Source organism: Cloeon dipterum, chromosome 2 (assembly GCF_949628265.1).
Source record: "Cloeon dipterum chromosome 2, ieCloDipt1.1, whole genome shotgun sequence".
Classification (NCBI taxonomy): Eukaryota; Metazoa; Arthropoda; class Insecta; order Ephemeroptera; family Baetidae; genus Cloeon; species Cloeon dipterum.
In genome coordinates, this window is record NC_088787.1 from 16,294,694 (window position 1) to 16,314,548 (window position 19,855).

The 19,855-nt window shown below is 37.5% G+C and overlaps 4 protein-coding genes across 10 annotated transcripts; 1 reads left to right on the forward strand and 3 right to left on the reverse strand.

The window, feature by feature from the left end:
• The first annotated feature begins 455 nt into the window (after positions 1–455).
• Positions 456–18,965, forward strand: LOC135935028 (poly(A) RNA polymerase gld-2 homolog A-like). 6 transcript variants are annotated; one of them, XM_065477072.1, is made up of 13 exons: positions 509–665; positions 914–1,018; positions 13,384–13,504; positions 15,002–15,255; positions 15,315–15,416; positions 15,468–15,735; positions 15,795–15,896; positions 15,954–16,116; positions 16,169–16,312; positions 16,389–16,517; positions 16,574–16,754; positions 16,809–16,924; positions 17,536–18,965. In XM_065477072.1, the coding sequence occupies exons 2-13, from the start codon at positions 993–995 to the stop codon at positions 17,673–17,675; spliced, it is 1,746 nt and encodes a 581-aa protein (XP_065333144.1). In that variant the 5' UTR covers positions 509–665; positions 914–992; the 3' UTR covers positions 17,676–18,965. The 6 variants fall into 6 exon arrangements, with proteins under 6 accessions (XP_065333143.1, XP_065333144.1, XP_065333142.1 ...); XM_065477073.1 differs by lacking the exons at positions 509–665; positions 914–1,018; positions 13,384–13,504 and adding exons at positions 14,586–14,693; positions 14,754–14,923; XM_065477076.1 differs by lacking the exons at positions 509–665; positions 914–1,018; positions 13,384–13,504 and adding an exon at positions 14,571–14,680.
• Positions 7,457–12,460, reverse strand: LOC135935027 (leucine-rich repeat-containing protein 49). 2 transcript variants are annotated; one of them, XM_065477069.1, is made up of 13 exons: positions 12,077–12,459; positions 11,555–11,700; positions 11,367–11,480; positions 11,105–11,308; positions 10,721–10,999; positions 10,450–10,657; positions 10,051–10,161; positions 9,551–9,855; positions 9,242–9,438; positions 9,064–9,181; positions 8,110–8,279; positions 7,727–8,055; positions 7,457–7,672 (listed from the first exon to the last, which is right to left on the reverse strand). In XM_065477069.1, the coding sequence occupies exons 1-13, from the start codon at positions 12,128–12,130 to the stop codon at positions 7,475–7,477; spliced, it is 2,433 nt and encodes an 810-aa protein (XP_065333141.1). In that variant the 5' UTR covers positions 12,131–12,459; the 3' UTR covers positions 7,457–7,474. The 2 variants fall into 2 exon arrangements, with proteins under 2 accessions (XP_065333141.1, XP_065333140.1); XM_065477068.1 differs by having other exon boundaries at positions 10,450–10,999; positions 12,077–12,460.
• Positions 12,536–13,537, reverse strand: LOC135935043 (uncharacterized). The gene is made up of 4 exons (XM_065477096.1): positions 13,402–13,537; positions 13,004–13,339; positions 12,857–12,943; positions 12,536–12,798 (listed from the first exon to the last, which is right to left on the reverse strand). Exons 1-4 carry the CDS (start codon positions 13,432–13,434, stop codon positions 12,619–12,621), a joined length of 636 nt encoding a protein of 211 aa, XP_065333168.1. The 5' UTR covers positions 13,435–13,537; the 3' UTR covers positions 12,536–12,618.
• Positions 13,485–14,584, reverse strand: LOC135935046 (uncharacterized). Its single transcript, XM_065477099.1, has 6 exons — positions 14,481–14,584; positions 14,203–14,413; positions 14,062–14,137; positions 13,848–13,990; positions 13,691–13,793; positions 13,485–13,626 (listed from the first exon to the last, which is right to left on the reverse strand). Exons 1-6 carry the CDS (start codon positions 14,486–14,488, stop codon positions 13,607–13,609), a joined length of 561 nt encoding a protein of 186 aa, XP_065333171.1. The 5' UTR covers positions 14,489–14,584; the 3' UTR covers positions 13,485–13,606.
• Positions 18,966–19,855: the final 890 nt, after the last annotated feature.

Consider the following 19,855-nt stretch of genomic DNA (forward strand, 5'->3'; position numbering starts at 1 on the left):
TACCTAAATATTTAACTCAAAGATCATAAAAGGTTTACTCAGTTATAGGCGTTATTATTGGTGATAAATTTGAAATATTAAAAAAAAACAAGAAGCATTCAACTTACTTTAATATTCTATTACATACATATATATGTATATATACGAGCAAGTTGCAAAATTATTACGACAACGTGCGCGTCCTTACATAAATCACGAACAAATCAAACTCTTCAGTCACGAGTTAATGTATTGATAAGTCCAAAGTTGAAAAGAATATTGGTGCGATGCACGTGGTTGCACTGACTGAATTGATGATTGTGTCGATGTTGAACATACAGATGTGAAATTTTATTCCAAACAAAACAAACGACTGACAATGAGTAAGAAAATTAGGTTGTCAGCCTTGCAACTGTGCAGTATGCCGCAGTGCTGGGAACATGAACGTGCCTGCAGTCGTCAGGCCCCAACTGGGCCTGAAGCCTGAAGTGAAGCAGCCTGCAGCGATCTGTCAACAGAGTTGAGAGTTGAAGAATTTTACACCCACCCCCTTTCCACTCACAATTACCATCACTCTGAAAATCTGAATCTGTTTTCGTTTTGCTGTGTGTGATAGTAGTTATGCTGTTACATGCCACATATTCATGGCATTTTGAATGGGAAAGATGCAACGACAGAATGTAACCGTAAGGGATGATTATCTATTAATTTTGTTTTAATATGAAGTGGATAATCTGTTTATATAATATGTAGATAAATTGATTGACTGTTTTCCAAAATGAATCCCTAATATGTACATACATTATTTGATATATGTATGTAATCAACTAACTTTAAATGCAAACCTCATTTCATACAATACATTTTACATACAACATTCATAATTATTCTATCTCAAGAACACAGCATAAAACTGATCGCTGTTTCTTTACAGGAATCAAGATTAATCATAGCCGTGGTTAATCGTAAGAATATCAACATACACAACCTAAGACTTCACTCTTTCCAGCAACATGAGCAACACCAGTACCAGTAAAGTGTGAGTACTACATAATATAGAGCTTTCTTACCCTGTTGTATGTAAAAGCTTAAAAATACACTTATAATGTTGTGTGATGTATTAATAGTTAGTATGTTGATGTTTTACTTCCGTTTCAAGTTATTTTTATTACTGATTTCTGATTTAATTTGGTTCATGCCAAATTTAGATAGTTCATAATATTTTGTGCCTTTTATTGCTTGCAGACTGTAACCAAAATAATTATTTTTTTGTATGTGTTAAAGTGTTAATAATATTTGTAATCACGTTAGCGAGTTCTTCGCATAATATAATATATACTATTTATTTGATAACGATTTATTTTCATCTTTTTATGTTAAATTGTATGGAAGGTTTTGTGTAAAGAATTAAATTTGGTTTCAACTTCGTCAGAGTGGGAAAAACGAATTCATAAACTTTGAAAGCAGATAAAACCAATGAGAAGTCAATGTCTGTTAACCACACCATAATTCAGAGCATATCTTAATATTCTATTGAAATGAAATTAACATGTCTAGACAATATTTTTCCAAGGCAATATGGCATAAAATACACCAAACAAGCACACATAACTGAAAAACCGAATTATTTTCCGCCTTTGTATCGTCAGTGCACTTAACTACTATTGTGCCTAAGTATATTTCTTGCAATGATAGGGGTCAGGAATTTTGATCATATTTGCTAAACTTTGGCGTGAAAAATTAAATTGCGACCCAAAAGCCATAGAGCTGGGGAATTGGCAGCCAATAGAAACCTGGCGAAATTGAAGTGTCTAGAGATTATATTATCTGTTCTCATTTGAAAGTGAAATGTCACGGGAAATAATATTATTTTTGCTGGTGAATTTAATACACAAAGATAACACTTGCAAATTGATTGAGCAAATGAATTTGGTGCTATATTTCCTTTATGTTGCGTATACATATTTCAATTCACAGCAAATTATTCAACAAATAGATAATAGTCAAAAGTTTAACTCATTTAGTATTTTAAAGTACTAGTTGACAAGACTTTCTTGGTTTATCATTCTCATTAGCGGGAAGTTTTAATGTCTTATTTGGAAAGACCTACAGTGCCAAAGGCATAAGGCTAAATTCATCAAAACGTGCCTCGTGTATGCTGAATTTTCACTGCCTTATGAATTTTCGTATCATTAGGATTCTGCAAAAATCCACGATTATGGCCTTATTAATTCGGCTCTCTGAACCACATCCCCTTCTTTGGGACCACCAAACTGATTAGCAATCGCCAAGAAATACTTTTATATTTATGCTCCGCATAAGCTGACCTCAACCGATAAATGAAGAACGGGTTTAATGAAGAATCGAAAAACTGGTTATTTTTCTCGTAGCGACCAAAAGCCGTCTTTTTATTGCTCAACAAGTGTCTACTTTTGCCCAAAGCCCTATTTCATATAAAATAGTAAATAAAAAATCTTTACATTTTAGCACAAGGAAAATACAAGCAAACGTCATAGTTTCTCAAACAATTGATCCACACCATATTATTTGCAAAGTCCTGAAATGTAAGTAATGTTGACATTGAAAATAAAGTTTGGCTGCATTCTCGAAGGTTCATGCTCTTGATAAAAATTCCCAAATTCCATCCCGCTGGGTATAATGACATTTCAAAAACTCAATGACAATTACCTCCACCACAAGTCTTTTTCTGAGATATTTTCCGCTAGGAAAACCTTTCGCTAATCAAACGAATATGGTTAATGGTTTTAGCATGTTGTGATTGCTACATCATGCTTGCTTGATTGTGGAAGACCATTTTTTAACAGGTTTTAAATGGTAATTTCGGTAATTTCCTTCCCTGACCACATTACTAAATAATATATCTTAGGGTGCAGGGTATGAATTGTATTTTGATGCTCTAATTTTCGCATTGAACCTTGTTTGGAATTTACGTTGAGGTTAATCTTGCACTGATTTTTTTTTTTTTTTTTTTTTGCTCTTTTTATCCCTGTTCTCTTGGACCGGGAAGGGCGCGCACTGCACTAGCACAAATGCTGAAACCGGTGTCCCAATAACACCGCGAACGGATAACATGGGTGCACCAGGCCGCACAGGGACCCAGCCCACTGAAGGGTCACTTGCCTCCGCACCGAGGACGGCATTGAAACGCTAGACATTCGTCCCGTGAAGCCAAATCACGCATGCTGGAAAAATGCAAACCAGCAAGTAGCGAGCCGGCGCCGGTGCGCCTCCCAACCCGTTGAGCTATTTGAGCATTTCATCGAGTCACGTGAAACGTGAAGTTCATGATAATTTATGGGAGGGCAAAAATACGATAAATAAATTTCACAAAAGCTTCAGAAAAGTGATGTGATAAAATCTGCTTTGAAGAGAACATAAATTTATTATTTTCGATATCTTGTGCTCTCTAAAGTATGGTTCGCAGGGAAACATATGGGATATTATTATAATCTTTATTGACTTGTGGAGAGTTAAAGCCGCACGGTCTTCATATTCTATTACTGAAAACCTAAAATATATTTAAAAAAAATGGAAAAACTCTTTCTCATTGATTTTATAATTTTAAATAAAATCTCTATTAAACACCAAAGGTGTACAACAGACAAAGACAGAATAAGGATGTGTCAAATTGTCCTTTACGCATTCTATGAAATAGGAGAAGTTGATTGGTATATCACAGAAATTGCACTCACAGTCCTCACTCGCGCAGGACTAATAGTTCACTTTTTTACAGATTAAATAGTAAAAATCTTTGATAAAATAAAATTAACATCTTAAAAAAACGAAAAAAAGTCGTACACCGACGGATTCCAATAAATGAATGATATTAAAAAAACGATACCGAGACCGTGCGAACTGTAAATTTACTGACCTATTACCAGCATATTTTATGATTTTACGCTTGGAAAGAAGGTAAATTAGCAGTAAAAAAGAAGAAAAAGTGCTGTCCGCTGATCAGCAGCACGAAAGAGAAGTGGGCGAGGAACAAGAGGGAAGGGACTTTTTTATTTGTAGTAGTACCTAATAGTTTTTGCCACATTCAGTTGCCTGCTTACACCATTCAACTTCTATGCAGAAGGAGGTAAGAAAGAGATTAAAATCTCTCCTAATAATACTGGACTGTATTTTCCATTATATTACAATCTGTGCTTGCGTTACTAGAAATGGCACTGCTGATCCCCAATGAAACCGGTTGTATGATCCAAATATAAGAAATAGGACCAATTGGAGCAGGATTATGCTCTTTCAGTGGATATGCTTGAGTTGACTGCAGGTTTACCGCCAGTAAGTATCTATTCAAATTGGCTGTCAGTACGAGAACGCGCGAAAAACAATTAATTTAATTACTACAATGGCTACTGAGTTTCCTTGTTTTCAATCAATTCAGAGTTGATTAAATTAGATTTTTTAATATTGATATCAGTTTCGGCGTTCCGGCCACTAATGGTTGGCCCCACCCTAACATTGGTTATATTTCGTTGTGGGTACAGCTTTGAACAAGTGAATTTATGATAAATTTAAGACATTTTCTTGCATTTAAATTAATTAAAAATTGTGGAATTCGCATTTAATACATATTTACATGCATTAATTTGCTGATTTTTATTGCAGGTTAATGGGGAAAGGGACTCTCATTGTTATTGGTAGAATAGTATCGTACACGCTTTTTGTGTCTTTAGCTCAATAATCGTCTTAGTACACATTGCGCACATTTTTTACTTTCTTTTGATACAATTTACGATAAAAGTCCAATAATGTTATGGCATGTTCAGCACTGCATGTTGATGTTACTGACAATTTGAATTCTTAAAGCACGAAATCCATTTAGTGTCCCACGTTAACCTTTTTTCATGGAGTTTAAAAAAGCCCTAAAAATATTTTGCACATTTGGATATTGATATAAGATTATGAATTATTGGCAGATGATGCTCCTAAATCCAATGATGAGGCGCCACGCAAAAGCGCTGTTGGCGGTGGCGACAGCACTTCTCGTTGTAACAGCAATACTCGAAACACACGAGTCGTATGTAAACAAGCTGAAAGATGAATTTTACAAAGAGCATATGACTGGACCTCAAGCAGTAATCAACAGTGCTTGCGTTTTGCCACGTTATGAGCCTTACGACCCATCAATCATACACTTCATTAAGAGTTGGCCAAAGATTGATTGTGGATCACCACAACCACCACTGACTTATATGGATGACAAAGGCTACTTGCACATCAACAAAACGGCTGTGCCAAAACTGAAATACCCTTGGGAAAAATTGGGCTGCTATCATTATGAAATAATACGCTTGAAAAATGACGACGACAGGATTAAACTTGGTCCTGGAAAGGTATGTAAAGATAAAAGAGGAAAACAACGCCTTATTGCATAATGCGCCTAATTATTTAGGTTTTCTTTGACCCTGAACGCCTTCCGCATGAGTTCAGTGTCGTAAGGTGTCTAGAGGAACCAAGAAAAAAGCTTATTTATGAAACTGGTTATGCGCAAATCAAGGAGATGCCAAAATCTTTATCAAACAAGAGTGAAGCAGCGGCTAGGAATGGAAGGGTGAATGCACTTATTTTTGTCTTTGATTCGATGTCAAGGCTAAATTTCATTCGACAACTTCCCAAAACCAGCAAGTTCATACAAGAACGTGTAAAAGGATTTGTGATGGAAGGTTTAACAAAGGTGATAACACTTTAAGCATTAACCATTTAGGAATAAACTAGCTTTTTCGTCCTTTTTAAGGTGGGAGACAACACCTATCCAAACATGCTGTCTTTGCTAAGTGGCTTTTCGGCGAGCAGATACCGCAATGAAAAAGCTTTGCGCCCTTTTTGGGGCAATGCAACAGCCCCCAGAGGATATTTTGATGATCTGCCTGCTCTTTGGAAAAACTTTTCGCAGAACGATTATGTCACTATGTTTTCTGAAGATTATCCTAAATTCACTGCCTTCAACTACAACGCGCATGGCTTCAAAGTTCCTCCAACTGACTATTACATGAGACCATTCTGGCTAGCCATGGAAAATCAAAAGCACCGTTTATCTAAAGATTCTAGATGCTATGGTAATGTACCTAAGTACAAGTTCCTTTTGAACTATGTTAAAGATTTCGTTGCCAAAATGCAAAGAGAAGGCCACGCGTTCTTTTCGCTCACTTTCCTAACCCATCTTAGCCACGACCACATAAATTCTATTAAGGTACTCATCAATTCGCTTTTTTCTGGCTTGTGGTACTGATGATGTTTTGCAGATAATTGACGACGAGCTTCTCTTGTTCTTCGAATCTCTCGAGGTGCTAAACGTCTTCAGAAACTCAGTCGTGATAATCATGGGAGACCACGGAAATCGCTTTGATCCAATTAGAGGCACAGTTATTGGTAGAGTAGAAGAGCGGATGCCGTTCCTTGCTATTACTCTTCCTCCGTCACTAGAACATTTCAGAAGTTCCCTTGCGGCCAACTCAAAAATCCTTACAAGTTGGCATGACGTTTATGAGATGCTAATGGATGTGGCTGTCAATAACCTTAAGGCTGTGTCCAAGGTTGTTCGATACGGCTTCAAGGGCCTATCTCTTTTTCGCCCCATACCTAGCAATAGGACTTGCTTGCAAATAGGAATACCTAGAGAATATTGTGTTTGCTGGGTGGAAAAAGAACTGGATGTTAACGATCCTAAAACTAAGAAGACCGGCGAAACTTTGGTAAGAATTTTAAACGAACAGTTACATCAGAAGGACAAAAAGAAATTATGCTCTCCTTTGCAACTAGATAGTGTTAAGAATGCACAAAAACTCATGCCATCTGCAACAGTCGCAAGGCGCGATGATCTCTCTGTAATGACTAGAATTACTATTACCGTAAAGCCCTCAAATGCACTGTTAGAAGGAACCTTGGAGGCTAAAGCTCTTCGTGGGATTTACTTAGTGGGGAATGTGAACAGGCTGAACAAATATGGAAACCAATCTGATTGTGTGACTGATCCTACCTTAGCTTTATTCTGCTTCTGCAAACGCACTGCTTAATGTTAAGAAACCCTAGAGAATTTGTCACAGACCGCACTATTTGCATTGCAATTTAATATGACTTTCGTCTCAGCAATGCCATGGTATTGTTAGTTAGAGGGGCCCACAATGTCAAACCAATGTTACAAAAAAATGTGCCTGCGTCTGTTCCCTGTTAGAAATGAATTTAGACAAAATTATTTCAAGTTAATGGCCTTATGGTGGTTATAATCGTAAAAGCATTCTTATTATAACTCTTCGCTTATACTGAATCTGATATAAATAAAATAATTAAACTGAAACCAAGAGATCAGCTCTGCACTTTACCAGTATTTTTGTTGTTCAGCCTTATGTGGCACATCAATCATAATAATCAAAACATACATTTACAATGTGATGAACTTGTGTCAACAGATAATGGTTGTTATAGATGTTCCAAATAATAAAACTTTTTTAAGTAACAAACAAGTAAAGTTTTATTTCGACAATTTTGATATGCACTGCTTCATGTACATGTCCATTTGCGAAAAGTCCAAAAGTGTATCTTGTATTTCTGAAGTCAAAATTTCATTCCATGTCTGGTCCAATACTTTAAGCTTTCCCACAGCTCCATAGCCTGACTCAATCAGTGCTGACAGGTGAATTCGGCCTTTTTGCCGCCACACCAGCTCCTCCTAGTATTCCAAGCTATTTAGTGTTGATTGAACCATTTAATTTGAACCATTAACCTGAGATGGAATTCCTCTACGCCATTGAAGGGCCTCTTTCGCAACCACTTTTTGTAGTGTGCACTCTGTGTTCATTAACCATTCTTTCGCAGCAGAGGGGGAAGGCGGAGGCAAATGCTGACCAGACTCGAGTGAAAGTCTTCCAAGAAGCGGAAGAAGTAGACTTCCAGGCATGCAGTGGAGAACTGTGTTGCACAGACCGCTGTATTCCCGCTCTGCTTCTTCCATCTGTTGTTTGCTGATTTCGCGCCCATTAATATTTGTCAGACCCCAGTGTGCAAGACGAAAAATCGCGTAATTTTGCCATTCTTTGGATACAATAGGGTTGCCTGGAAATTCGAAATTGGGTTTACCGTAGCTCACAAAATTATGCGCTCTCTAACCTTCTTCTTCAATGTTCAATGAATGAATTCCTTGCAGTTCAGCAAGAGCATTTAATTGCCCCAGGCAATAAATATTTGACTCCTTAAATACGAATTTTTCGGCCGAGGGGAATCTCTGCCTAAGTTTTGGAAACTGGGTCGCCACACTATTGAAACTGATGTATGTGAATCTGAAACATAAAAAGGATACTTTTCGATTTTAATTCATGTAAAAGGTTACGAACTACCACATTTGAATTCAAACTAACTTTATCCTTGTTGATTTAAAACTTCCCTCCTTTTTAATCTTTCTTTTCTACAAGTTTCGGCTTTATCATTGAAATAGAGGTTAGGGAATATTCGTACATGATTTTGTTATTTATGACGTTTTTTTTTGTTTTAAATTATTTCAAATTATGTCGATAGTACTTTGAAGCCCCAAAATTGTAGGAAAGAAAGATTAGAAAGGAGGAAGTCTTTAAACAACTAGGATGAAGTCCGTCCTGGTATGTTCCGAATTTTGAACAGCCGGTTTTAGCCTGGGGGTACAAACCAGGCAATTTTTGCCGGTATAAATTGGCTTTTTATAGTTAGTTGGAATTTATGGCTAAAATAGGTTGTTTACACTGTTAAGATTTTATTTTGTATGTTGAGTTTATAATTTTAAAGTCTAAAATTTTAAAATTCAATGTGGGGAATGTTTTATACTTGAATTATTTTGTTTTGCTACATCCCTAATATAAGCAAATATTTGCAAACTTGGCCAGCTAAAACCAGCTTGGTCGAGATTATTTTTAAAAAATCCGGCATTTTCGGAACACGATCCCGTGTTAATTTAAATACGGATTAACCAAACTAAGTGTAATTGACATACTAAGCTGTACAATCTACAATAATTTTTGTATTATTGATCGTTATATTATGATGACAGCTATGTATTGGAGAAAGCAGTAATTTTTTTGCAAAAATACCTACTTCACTGTTTGTACTTCAACAGCTTTTTGAGGATTCCACGGGCGATCTAGAAATTTAATTGCCGTTTGACCATACACATTTAAGCATTTTCCTTCGATCTCCACCAAATAGTCACCACCTGAAAGATTTTATTTAGTATTTTTTCATATGTAACGCATCCTTTGTTTTAAAAATATACCTTGCTCCTTAATTTTACTAGTCTGTATTTTATTTTTAATGGGTGTTTTTTGAGCAACTAGTGGTACTTGAGGCTTCGCTGTCCTACTTCTTATTTTAGACACCTGTCCACTTCTTAATGCACCTCGCACTTGCTGCCAAGCGCGGCATGGCTGAGCTGTCACAGGTCTTTGTGTTGTTTCCTGTTGCGGTGGTTCGCTAAAAGGAATGGAAAACTGCGTTATACTCTTTCTGTAAAGCGTTACCGATATTTTATAAACACATAAGAGTATTTAGCGTTATGATATGTAGCTATCAGATAGTTTATTACTTATTTTGCTTTTGGACCAAACTCTTTTCTTCCACTTCGCCACCCTGTTCCTCGATTTCTTGTTCCTCCTCCACAGCCTCTTCAGTGCAAAAATCAGACCTCGGCGAGCTCGCGCAGGAGTCGACGTTTGGTTCGACACTGGAGGAGGCCGAGTTGCTTATGACAGACTCGCATCTTATCGAGCCGCTAGTGGACGAGGACGAGGTTTCGCTGTTCGTGGAACTAGAGTTGCTGCTGCCGAGTCCCAGGCAAATCGGTGGCAGTCTGAGGGGCGCAAGTTCACCGCAACTTGGTGGCAATGCTTCCTAAACAAGGTCGCAATTGCCATGGTTACTCTATTATGTACTTTGCTGCGCTACCAAAAGTTTTATTGGATAAATGGCATTGTCACGTGTCGAAAGAAAATAAATCAAGCGCGCACAGTGGAATAAAGGGGTAAAAGTTTGACTTCTAAACTAATGGATTGAATCGTTTTAAAGGTGTTCTAATCAGATTATTACCTTGGGGCGCAATGGTTGCGGCTCCGCTGGGCGCTGAATCGCGCAAATTTGGATAAGTGACTTTGTTTGAGATCGCAGCAACTCCCAGTGCATGCGAGCATTTGTAATCGCCTGAAAGAGTCACATTTACAAGCATTTTAACAAGCATAGTTGTAGATATTAGATCAATACATATTTGATCATTACGCATCCTATAGTTATAATAATATAATATATCTTCAGATAAAATTACCAAAAAAAAGTTATTTTTACTTTAATTGTTGCTTGGGTTCTGGGATTAACAATTATTATATTGCAAATTCAATAATTATGTACATTTTTATACGATTTTGGCATAGTTTTAATTTCAGATATTATAAAAATCTTGAAATAATTTATCAAACCAAAGATTTGACTGGCCTGTTTTTTGTCTGATAAATGCGCACGTTGCCATGTCGATGCCACATTCCTCAATTCGTTTGTTATTTCTGATCCATTGAGCAGTTTAAGGCTAGAAATAGAAGACACTAACGCAGCCGCACATTCAGCGTGTTCGCTCACAGGATTGCCGTCGATACTCAATTCTTTCAACTTGCTCGCCTGCCTCACGCCATTCAGTTCCTCCACGCTGTGAACACACATTTTATTTTCTAATTCCAATATTTGCGGAAGAGTCAGCAATAAATAATACGATTGAATGTTATTGTTGGACAAAAAGAGCTTTGCCAGCCGTGGTGCGTGTGCGATGCCTTCCACGCGGCGAATCCTGTTGCGCCGCAAGTTGAGCTCCTCCAGGGCAACAAGGCCTCGAAGGTCATTCTCTGACACAACCCTCAATTGGTTGCCAGCAACATTCAAAACTTTCAGGTCCACCAGCAGGCCCAATCCAGATAGAGAAGTTAATTGATTTCCATGCAAATCGAGTACTTCTAAACGAGGCAACTGTTCAATCCCGTCAAGTTTCCTCACTCTATGGACACAAGGGACAAATATTTTATCTATGAATTTTGGAGAGTTAATTTAGTTTCCCTGATTTATTCATATTAAATTTTTGTCTTAAAAATAAATTTTTTACCTGTTTTTACCAAGTAAAAGCACCTTGATGTTTGATAGTTCTTTCATTCCCATCAGTTTCTCGATTTGGTTGTCATACAAATCTAAAAATACCAGTCTTGGTAAAGTAGAAAGACCCTCAAGGCGTGTTATGAGATTATGTTGCAATGACAAAAGGCGCACTCCCTCTTCGCCCGTCAGTGCTGGAATAGTTGCTAATCCCATCCTTGTGATTTAAAATAAGTTTTTGCACAGCACAATCAGTTAAGTGAATTTAGTTGTACCTATCGAGACTTAGTCTATCTGGATTCCTTTCCTTGTCCTTTTCGCTCCGTTGAACTTGAGAATCGGTTCCTGTTTCCGTCTTTGCGGTTGTTATGCCGTTTAAATCTCCAATACTTATTATTGTCAATTCATTTCATAGGCATTAGTGAAATTATTGAAATAACAAATAAGAACCTCCAGAGGGTACCTTAAAGTACTGTATGCTCGTTTTAACAGTCTTGGACGATTAGCAAGCGCAGGCAGGGGTAACTGTTGTCCTGCAGTCTTTTTCCATTCATTAATGTCAAGACCTAATGTTGTGCGAGAGGCTATTGATGGTGCTGGCCTTTTTTCCTTGATTAACAAAATTAATAACAGGTGTTACACAAATAAAATAAATTTTGGTTATAATTAAGCGCATAGTATATTTAAGTGTTTTAAAGATTTTGTATTGGGATGAAATAATAATATACATCATATAGCATTATTAAAAAAAAATCAAAATAAACTAATAAACCTCCGTTTGATGTCTTCAAGAGAAAAAAATCTTTTTGCTGTTGTTTGTTGAACGCGATCAAAGACTATAATTTAAAGATTTTGATTTGAAAAATTTTAAGGTATTAATTTTTTAATTAAGAGATTTATATTTTTTCCAAGGAAATTCTAGAGAAGATGATTTCATTTTTGTCCTTTTGAGGAATGCATGCAGTTGCACGAGATGTGTACTTACTAAAGCAACGCATGTTGGAGGCCGGCTGCTCACCTTGCCGTTCCTGCTGGGCATTCAAAGTTGGACTAGTGTGTCATGTGTCCTCAGATTGATCACAAGCAGTGGTGCCGTGCGTCATCGCACAGTAGGCCTGACTGCCATTATTGCAGGTCGGCAGGCACGCTGCTACCACAATGCCATCCTCTATTAAATATGTAAACAAATCTGGCTGTAGTGATGGCAACAAAAAATTGATTGGCCCCCGCTGTTTTATTATTTCTATTGCCTTTTGTGTGTATCATGCAATATCACCTGTCACTGGCAAGGAAATGAACCAGCCGGCTTGATTCTCTCACATTCTATGGATTTTCCCCCTTGCACTACATTTACTGCAAAATAAGCAGACTCGCATGCATGGCTAACAGGAAATTTAAATGCCCTTCCATGTAGTTGAGAATTAATTTAATGAGACGAAATGAATTTCCTTCTGGGAAATTTATTGGAAAAGTAATTTGATATCCAAAATATAATTTACAACAGGTAAATTTTATTTTGACAGCTCATTATGATGTGTGATTGCGTGTAGCGATGATGGCATGTGAGCGTGGCGATAATGTTTCGTCCCACATCAGCTCCACTCTATTAAGGTGCAAATCGTGCTCTGTCAGGAACTGCTGCATGTCGGAGAACATCAAGCAGTCGGCCGGCTCTTGCAGACAACACTGCAGTGCGGTCAGACCCTGCTGGGAAAATTTTTTATAGCGTCCACACATTTTATGTCAATGCCTGTTCACACCTTACCTCTATTAGCTGAAGATTTCCCAAGTTTTGATGGACAATCCTTTTCACACCCTCAGCAGCTTCTCTCATATTAGAAGTGTTGCCTTCCTGTAAATCAATAAATATATATAATAAATACACATTTCTAACTTCATAAATAATAATTACAGCATCTTTCAATTCAAATCGTGCCATCATATCATCCACAAGTTCATCTTCGCTTAATTTAAGCGCTCCTTTCCTCAACGCCTTTCTTTTCACTTTGAGTAACTGAAGGCGATTATCAATGGCAAACAGTTGGACAGCAGCTCGGCAAAGGACATGCATGGAATGTTGCTTGTGCTCTTGTTCAGTCATGTGGCCCCACTTGTGAGCAGACATTTGGGCTGCTAATCGCAATAAAGGCCTCCTGAGGAAGGTTGTCCCATTGTACTTTGACACGGTCTTTTTAAGTTTCTCACTCAATGGAAACGAAGCAAAACTTTCAGCGTACGCAGTTGTGTTCTGTTGGCAAATAATAATCACCATTTATTATTGTTTGATTTCAGGAAGAGCCGTAGATCCACCTTCACTTCTAATTTGTGGAAACAGCAGGGCATGAAAACCAACGATGAGAGGAAAGAGCTGGACGCAAAGAGGCGCAAAGTTGATGCAGCCAAGTCACCACAGGTGTGTAATCCAATTAAGCACGCATTTGTGCCGTTTGTGTCGGCAAGCCATTCTATGATAACTTCCTCCACTTTTGAATTGCCATCTTCTCCAACCCTCACCTCAATTTGTTTGAATCTCACCTGCCCATCAAAAAAAATATATAATTTTCATTATGAATTTATTATTAGTACAAATTCACTCCACTGTTTGATCGTGAACTTCTTGCTGTTTGCACTAGTGAATCTTGCAATTCTAAGCCTAGCACAGTGTAGCCTAGTTTCTCGTTCAAAATCTGTGCCAGGTAGCCCTGCAGATGGTAAACATATTTAACTTATATGTTTTATTCAGGTATACTTCTTACCACTCCACATCCCAAATCAATAATATGATTTACGCCCAGTTTTTTGCACTCGCTATCTATTCTTGTAGATAACATGTTTATTTCCATACATTTTTTCTCGCTCACTCCTTTTAGCCTCAGTTTAGTGGCATTCGTTGGAGGCACTACAATAGCAAAAAGTAGGAGAGTTTATTTAGGAAAAAGCTGCCTTGCATTGAAATTTCAAAATTAGTACCGTCGTGTCCAAGATTAAAACTTAGCCTTTTGCATTCCTCGACGAAGTTAGTGAGGATGTGTGGCATATCATCCATCTACAACAAAATTTAATGTTGGTCTACATTATCATATATATATATATATATACATTTAAAATAACCTGCGAGTTATCCTTAGCAGCCAATTTGTTCAAACTACTTGAGCTCAAGTTAAGAAGCAGACTTCTCCACTCATGTGTAACGTTTTCTAACACTTTCGACGTCAGCAAATCAGTAACAGGAAAGTTGAAGATCCATTCGTATTTTCTAAGGGTTGAAATAAAGTAATCGAAGTCAATTGGCACCGATCCTGTTTGATCACACATGTTGCCTCTTAAATCAAAAAAATTAAGTCGGTACTCTGCTCTTTGCTGTTCTCTCTTTCAATGTTTTTGTTTACTTCCACATATGATCTAGGTGAGGGGAGTGTCGTGCTTGCCAATGAGCGTCAAGAAAGGGGTGAGTATGCCTGTACCACTGTCAGGTGGCGCCAGTAGTGCCGCCGGCAAAAAGGTGGGCAGTGGTCTCCAAATTTGCGATAAATTGGAGTGACCTTTTTTCGAGCGATATTTCTGAGTCTCTGCAAGAATTACCGCAACAGTGCGAAGCGCAAGTATTATTTACACTAGTTGAAATAGGAGAAACGCAATTTCAGCACTTTTCATTTGCTCAGATGTCAATTTTATTGCAGTCAACTTCTTAGTGTGCACTCTGGCTGAGTTATTTTTAGTGGCACACAGAAATTCCAATGAAATTCCTAGCCTGTGCGGTGGCCTCTTTTCCATGACAATGCTGTCGACAGAATTTGCAGCATATTCCTTTGCATACCACCTATTATGCAGTGTGCGTGCCTAGTTATGATTATTTTCCTTAGTGGATTATTTTTGGAGTCAAACTCACTCCATTTTTGGGATGTTTCAGTCTGATCCAATGGGGCAGCCAAGAAATGAAGAAGAACAACACGGAATGCCAAATTTTGAACCGCAGAATTTCCACCTGCTGCATTTGATCGGCGTCCCACCACCAATGGGCCATCTGTCGTCTCCTGTCTCCACCTCGGATCCCTCCGAAGCGATAGCCATGCACTGGAACAACATGTACAATAGTCAACAACGCAGAGACAAAACCACTTTCAGTAGAAAAAATTGGACCAGAAATAAAACTTGTTCAAATAGGTATTTTGGTTATGTCACAAAGTCATGGGCTCTAAATTTCACCCTTCCATCTTGTGCAGGAGTCCACGCCAGCCCCACAAGAATGAAGACGACAGCGACCGAACCTCACCCAAGAAACAGATGTACGTGGAGCCTTCTTTGGAGGAGGCGAAAGTGCAGAAGTATGCCTGTCCACCTGCATGCGCTGTTCAACTAATTAATAAATTTAACAGAAGGGCGCACTCAGAATTCTACAGTGCTGCCTATTCAGCAGCAGCTAGTTTCTACCATCAAAACTTCTCGTCCGACCTGGTCACATATCAGCCGTATCAACTACTCTATGCTCCACAACAGCTGCAGGTAAAGCGGAAGCCAAAACCTGTAGCGACTTGGGATGATGTGAGGATGTACAATCCCGCGGACCGCTTTCTTGCCAAAGCTCACATGCTCCATATCACTGAAACTCCCAAAGAGCTGCTCACGGGAGGTCAGTGGGATAAGGTATGTGATATACGCATTATATAAATGAAGTACCGACCGTGGAATTGTCTTCTCTGCAGCTCTCTAAAGCTGTGTGGGACAAGTTCATCACCAACCAGCAGTCTGAAGCCTTGTTCCGCAAGAAAATGGCTGTCTGGAAAAATCTCTTTCTTGGTGTGAAGGTAAATTGTGACAATATTTGTTGGGTTCATTCTGTGGAGCCAGAATAACTTTCGCAGAGCTTTTGTCATCGATGGGGCCTCTATTTGGTTGGTTCCACGATGACTGGATTAGCAACAGATTTGAGTGACGTAGACATGTGTCTTTTGGTGAGACAAACTGAAATTGATCAGAGACATGAAGCTGTTTTCTATTTGAGGGAAATCCAACGCAATCTGTGGGGTATGTGACTTTTGAAAATCAAAGGTGGTACTGAAACTCTGATTTTGCTCAGAATATATTGAGAACCCGCAGCTTATTCTCGCCAAAGTGCCCATTCTGAAATTCTGTGATGTCCAGGAGGGTATTGAAATTGATCTCAACTGCAACAATGCTGTAGGCATCAGAAACACTCACTTGATGTACTGCTACACAAGACGTAAGCTTCAAATCATTCAAATAATTTTCAGTGGCACGATGCAAATAAAATTACTCACGTCTTAATACTGTTCCAGTTGACTGGCGAGTGAGACCATTAGTTTTGGTCGTCAAATTGTGGGCTCAGAAATATGGTATCAATGATGCTAAAAACATGACCTTATCTAGTTACTCATATACCCTAATGGTCATCAACTACCTTCAATGTGAGTGCTGCGTTTGATGAAGCATGCAACGTATTTTAAACCTCATTTTTGAAAAGGTGGAGTGGAACCGGCAGCGTTGCCCAGCTTACAAATGCTCTACCCAGAGAAATTCAATGCTCACTCATTCATCCCAAATATTGACATTCACGAGGAGTTGCCAGTGTATGAATCCAGTAACAAGCAGACTCTCGGTGAACTATTCCAAGGTTTCATGGAGTACTACGCCACCCGCTTTGAGTGAGTAGCGCCGTATTTGTAGGAAACTGAGGTTAATTTTATTAACAAAAACAGTTACGCCAATACTGCTGTGTCAGTGCGAACAGGCAGTGTAAGGCCTATTGAAGATTGCCGGCGAGCCAGAACCTTCAAAAACGATCCCCATCAGTGGCGGTTCATCTGCGTCGAAGGTACGTTATCCATGATAGACACTTGTTTGGACTCCTTACAGAGGAAACTTCTGCATACAAACGCTGCTGTGTTGATTTCAAAATATACACGCCATTTGAAATTCGTTATATTTTAAATTAAAATTTACCCTGGCTTCCAAAAAAAATGCAATCAACAATTAATTAGACTAGTCAAATGTGTTTAGATTTCGCAATATGAGTTAGCTGAATATTTCGTACTGTGTGTATAGTTACTATTTTGACTGAGGTCACTAGCCACGTAATTTAAATATTTAGAACCACACGACGCCTTTTTCACTGGGAATCTTCCCAAAACATTTTAACAGCGAGAATTTAACAATGGATGGGTTACATTGGGCGGAAATCACACCTTTATGTAATACTCATGAGTCATTTAAGTTATTCAATTAACTCTCCCCCGACATGTTTATTTGTTTGCAATAAAACTGATACAGAATATAATTTAAATTAGTTCTTATGTCTGTTTAAAATTAGTCCGAATCTCTTTCACCCAAATAATCTGTCTTGAATTCTCATCCCCGGTTGTTATGATTTATACTTTTGTAAATAACATTGCTAATATTGACAATGGCATATTTTTGGCGTTTCAGAACCATTTGAATTAACAAACACTGCCCGGTCTGTACATGAGCCCCTCGCCTTTGATAGGATCAAGTCTGTGTTTGTCAAGTCGTGGCTGCACCTGCAGTCAAAGATGGACTTGACCAGCTTGTTTGTCGGTATAGAGTAGCAATCATTGGTGCTGCGCATCAAGATTCCTTGGCCTCTAACATTTTGGTGTTGTTGTCTCAGGGACCAAGTCCTAAGTTGGAAGTGATCTGTGATGTTGCGTAAGCTAGCGAACCAAGGGGTCTGCAGGCTCTATCGTTTTGTATCTTTCCTCCACCTGCCGTTGATGATTTTAGCACCCTGATTGAGAGCTTTTACTAGGATATTTTAGGATTAGTTTCGTTTTTGCATCAAAACTAAAAATAAAATCAAATAAAAATTTTTTAGAAAATTTGAAAAAACGAGAAAAAAATAAAAAAATATTAAAAAATAAAAAAAGATGATAGAACAGACCAGACCTGTTATTCGAATGGCATGCAGGTCAAAATTGATATAATAGTGGATCAAGGTGCTGATCCGTACACAAAACCCTCTGTCAATTTTCAACCTGGGACCCTTTTTTGGCATTCAACTTGCAAATTTTTTGACAGAGGAGTTTCTTAAAGGGCCTTTCTTAATTTAATTCAAAGGGGCATAGGGACTGCACTACATCAGACCCCTTGGTTTAAGCAAACTGAAAGCGGAGGACTATGACTGATATATGATAAAAAAATGGGGTTAAAACTACTATTTGTTAACAGATTTGTGATTGGGAGTTCAGAATAATTGAAAATTATGCCCACCGGTACTGTTACTAATTTGTTACCACAATGGAAGTAATGTGGGATAAATTTTGAACTCTCAATTTGAGTCCTCCTGCTACAAGTTTCTGGAATTGATAGAAATATGAGTGATCGAGTGAATACCTGAGCGATTAATAACCACTTAATTCAACTGGTGTGAAGCAGCGAAATTTGAATCAGTTGCTCTGTACTGTGATACTCAATCTTTTTTGTATTTACATAAGCACAATTCCAACAATAATATTACTACCATCATTTTCTACCTCGCAATCGTAGAAGTAACATTGTTTATAAGAATCTAAAAGAACTAAAGTAAGCATCTTTTTGATAAAACTGTGTGGGTTTAGTAAAATGTTAGTCCTATTTGCGAGTACATATCTGTAATGAACAATTTTGATGGCGAATTATCTTCATTGATTTGGTTAACGACAAATTGCATCAGTTTAGTGCGAAAAGCAGATAGTAGATTTTGTGTGAGCATTTCCAATCGCTTTCCAAACAATTATATTATGGCGCATGTGAAAGGGACAATATTGGGCCACTAATTTGGCATCGTAGACCCAATGCTGAATTAAAATGAGTCATAAACAGGAAAGTTTAATAAAGAAGCAATATACTACACTGAATAATGTCGCTGTTTTGATGGGTACCCGACTTCCCGTCCAGGAATCGTTTCTTGATGATCTTATTTGGGTAAATCGGATTAAAAGATCTAAACGATATGGTATACTTTGTATCATTATAATATTGCTTTTAGTTAACACTCTCTTGACATACTAAAATGATACTTCGGTACTTCGTAAACTAAATAATATTGTTGAAGAGAATGAAACAAGGAAATTCTATGTGCTTCAAATAATTCTCAAAATGATGAGACATGTGGATAAAACCCATAAAACCTTGTTTTGATTTCGTGTGATGTAGAATAAGTAGAAATGCTTGTGTTAGAGGTCTCAGTATATCTTTTTAACAATATTTTACATGCAAATATTGCTGTGATGAAATAAAAATACCATTAGTAAAATAAAAGTAAATTCAAAGATAAAGGGAAATTGTTTTTGTAAATTCATCGAATTTCTTTTAAAAATTCATATTGAAGCATCATATTAAATTTAGTAATGAGGGATTGAGGAAAAATGGATAAATCTAATGTAAATAAATGTCCCAAGAATGGCTTACGTTGGAAAAAAACCCTTCAAATTTAGTGATATTGTGAGGCCGGCAATGTCCCTCTTAAATTTTTTAAAATATATTAGAAGTTTAATTAAAAACTATCGTACGTGGCAGGAGGTATAAACATTAATTTTAAAATTTGATAATTCACTGGAGAGACAAGCCGCAAAATATAAATAAATGAAAAGAAATTGTAACTTTTAAATAATTTGCAAATTTACCTATAAATTTATTTTATTATTCAATTTTTTTGAAACCCCTGCTATGTGTAAATTGGATTGGACTAATACAAATTGTAAAGATAAGGCTATATGTTTACTAGATGTTCTTTTCATGGCTATCATTT

Bases quoted from the DNA above. Each gene is read 5' to 3' on its own strand.
- LOC135935028 (XM_065477070.1), top strand. From the start codon at position 4,255: ATGCTTGAGTTGACTGCAGGTTTACCGCCA. The intron at 4,285-4,922 runs GTAAGTATCTAT...AATTATTGGCAG, and splicing joins TGACTGCAGGTTTACCGCCA to ATGATGCTCCTAAATCCAAT. The intron at 6,197-6,248 runs GTACTCATCAAT...GATGTTTTGCAG, and splicing joins ACCACATAAATTCTATTAAG to ATAATTGACGACGAGCTTCT.
- LOC135935027 (XM_065477068.1), bottom strand. From the start codon at position 12,130: ATGCCCAGCAGGAACGGCAAGGTGAGCAGCCGGCCTCCAACATGCGTT. The intron at 9,439-9,550 runs GTAATAAACTAT...CATTCCTTTTAG, and splicing joins TTGGTCCAAAAGCAAAATAA to CGAACCACCGCAACAGGAAA. The intron at 9,182-9,241 runs GTATATTTTTAA...AAAATCTTTCAG, and splicing joins TAGTAAAATTAAGGAGCAAG to GTGGTGACTATTTGGTGGAG.
- LOC135935043 (XM_065477096.1), bottom strand. From the start codon at position 13,434: ATGCCCTGCTGTTTCCACAAATTAGAAGTGAAG. The intron at 13,340-13,401 runs GTGGATCTACGG...ATTTGCCAACAG, and splicing joins TCCACAAATTAGAAGTGAAG to AACACAACTGCGTACGCTGA. The intron at 12,799-12,856 runs GTAAGGTGTGAA...AAATTTTCCCAG, and splicing joins GAAATCTTCAGCTAATAGAG to CAGGGTCTGACCGCACTGCA.
- LOC135935046 (XM_065477099.1), bottom strand. The intron at 14,138-14,202 runs GTTATTTTAAAT...ATTTTGTTGTAG, and splicing joins CTGCTAAGGATAACTCGCAG to ATGGATGATATGCCACACAT. The intron at 13,991-14,061 runs GTACTAATTTTG...TTGCTATTGTAG, and splicing joins TTTTAATCTTGGACACGACG to TGCCTCCAACGAATGCCACT.